Here is a 2188-nt window from a genome sequence, read left to right on the forward strand (position 1 = left end):
CCGAGACTTCAATCTAAATTAACCTCACTCACACATGATTCAATCTAAATTAGCCTCACTCACACATTCCATGTGTGAGTGTTTGGGCACCCATAGGATGTTTGATTAAGAGAAAACCAAAATGCTAGGGGGTCCAACAGGATGTGATCACATACATGTTACACGAGTCCTGTTTTTAATTCTTCCCTGAGATCTCCTGGATAAGTGTATTCATTTATTTTTATTATTTGTATTGTGTCTCCTTTCATTTGATTGGTAGTCCAGAAAACATCTGATATTATAAATTTAAACTGCAACATGTCATGCCATACTGTTATGACTCGTGCCTAGTTAGGTTGATCACTGTACCATATTTCTACCTAATATAGAGACAAGTTAGATAAATTTAAAAATAATTTTAAGATTAAAAAGTGTGATTTTTGCTCCAGTTTTACCCCTGCAGCTTTTTTGCCTATAAATAGCAGCTCAAGTCCACACTCTTCAATATAAACTTGACAGAAAACTGTTACAAGAAAAACAGGGGAAAATAAGAAGATAGGTAAGAAAAAAATGGAGAAGTTTCCAATCATCAACATGGAGAAGCTTAATGGTGAAGAGAGGGCTGCGACAATGGAGAGGATTAAAGATGCTTGTGAGAACTGGGGATTTTTTGAGGTAATAGTTCTTACTTTTCTCTCATAAACGGGCTATACTGAATACGCATGGTTTGGTTTAGTTTAGTTAGTGTATGTGTAAATATAGTCTAAGAAATTTGTGTTCTTGCATAATCTTGTATATGGTATGATAAGGAATGGTTCATATTTTTTTTTTAATTAGTATTATGACTAAAAGGTACTGAATCATGGGATTTCTATCGAGCTTATGGACACTGTGGAGAGGCTGACAAAGGCACACTACAAGAAGAGTATGGAGCAGAGGTTCAAGGAAATGGTGGCGAATAAAGGTTTAGAGACTGTACAAAATGAAATTGATGATTTGGACTGGGAAAGCACTTTCTTTCTTAGCCATCTTCCTCATTCCAAGATCACAGATATTCCTGATCTTGAAGATGATTACAGGTAACTTTTAGCCGAAACACCTAAGGTTTACAATATCTTTGCCTTTAGCCAAACGGAGTCCTCTTGGTAATAACTGAGTAAATTCAGGGTTTTATGCCCTCGTGGGGGTGCGAGTGTGTGAGTATCAAAATTTCTGGCAAGAATAACACGCACATGAGCACTTGTGCACAAGCACACAAGTTCTAGGAGAAATATGACAATCTTTTGTTTAAAAAATGACAACAGGAAGGCAATGAAGGAATTTGCAAAAGGAATAGAAAAACTAGCTGAGGAACTGCTGGACTTGCTATGCGAGAATCTTGGATTAGAAAAAGGTTACCTGAAGAGAGCTTTCTACGGATCCAAGGGTCCTACTTTTGGCACCAAGGTCAGCAACTATCCTCCCTGTCCCAAACCAGATCTCATCAAAGGCCTCCGAGCGCACACGGATGCTGGTGGGATCATCCTGTTATTCCAAGATGATCAAGTCAGTGGCCTCCAGCTTCTCAAAGATGGCGAATGGGTCGATGTTCCACCTATGCGCCACTCTATTGTTATCAACTTGGGTGACCAACTTGAGGTAGTAATCAGGTCCAAAAACTGATAAATAATTAGTAACATAACTGAATCCTAATATTCGATCCTAAAACATTTATTTAAACAGGTGATCACAAACGGAAAATACAAGAGTGTGATGCACAGGGTGATTGCCCAAACAGATGGGAACAGGATGTCATTGGCTTCCTTCTACAACCCTGGAGGGGATGCTGTGATCTATCCAGAACCAACATTGGTTGAGAAAGACGAAGAGAAAGGGCACGTGTACCCGAAATTTGTATTCCAGGACTACATGAAGCTTTATGCTGGTCTTAAGTTTCAGGCCAAGGAGCCAAGGTTTGAAGCGATGAAAGCTATGGAAATCACAACAGTTTGAGAGTAGCAGATTCACCTAAAAGCACGAACACAAATATCTATTTTGTCACATTTGTAACGTTTGAATATCATCAACCATCCTATTATCTATCCTATGAGTGTTTAGGTCATAGTATTGATATATGCATGCTTAGTATGATAATGTGCTGATTTGGTTGACATATGTGTAAGTTGATGGTACAGTTAAGAACAATAAAGCCCTGCTTTTTTATGATGTA

General features: G+C 38.3%; 1 protein-coding gene across 1 annotated transcript; it reads left to right on the forward strand.

Annotated features, from left to right (window-relative positions):
- The first annotated feature begins 462 nt into the window (after positions 1-462).
- On the forward strand, positions 463-2188 carry LOC141671086 (1-aminocyclopropane-1-carboxylate oxidase-like). Its single transcript, XM_074477187.1, has 4 exons — positions 463-654; positions 832-1058; positions 1284-1617; positions 1702-2188. The coding sequence occupies exons 1-4, from the start codon at positions 550-552 to the stop codon at positions 1969-1971; spliced, it is 936 nt and encodes a 311-aa protein (XP_074333288.1). The 5' UTR covers positions 463-549; the 3' UTR covers positions 1972-2188.

The sequence above is a fragment of the Apium graveolens genome, chromosome 1 (assembly GCF_009905375.1).
Source record: "Apium graveolens cultivar Ventura chromosome 1, ASM990537v1, whole genome shotgun sequence".
Classification (NCBI taxonomy): domain Eukaryota; kingdom Viridiplantae; phylum Streptophyta; class Magnoliopsida; order Apiales; family Apiaceae; genus Apium; species Apium graveolens.

Bases quoted from the DNA above. Each gene is read 5' to 3' on its own strand.
- LOC141671086 (XM_074477187.1), top strand. From the start codon at position 550: ATGGAGAAGTTTCCAATCATCAACATGGAGAAGCTTAATGGTGAAGAG. The intron at 655-831 runs GTAATAGTTCTT...TATGACTAAAAG, and splicing joins AGAACTGGGGATTTTTTGAG to GTACTGAATCATGGGATTTC. The intron at 1,059-1,283 runs GTAACTTTTAGC...AAATGACAACAG, and splicing joins GATCTTGAAGATGATTACAG to GAAGGCAATGAAGGAATTTG.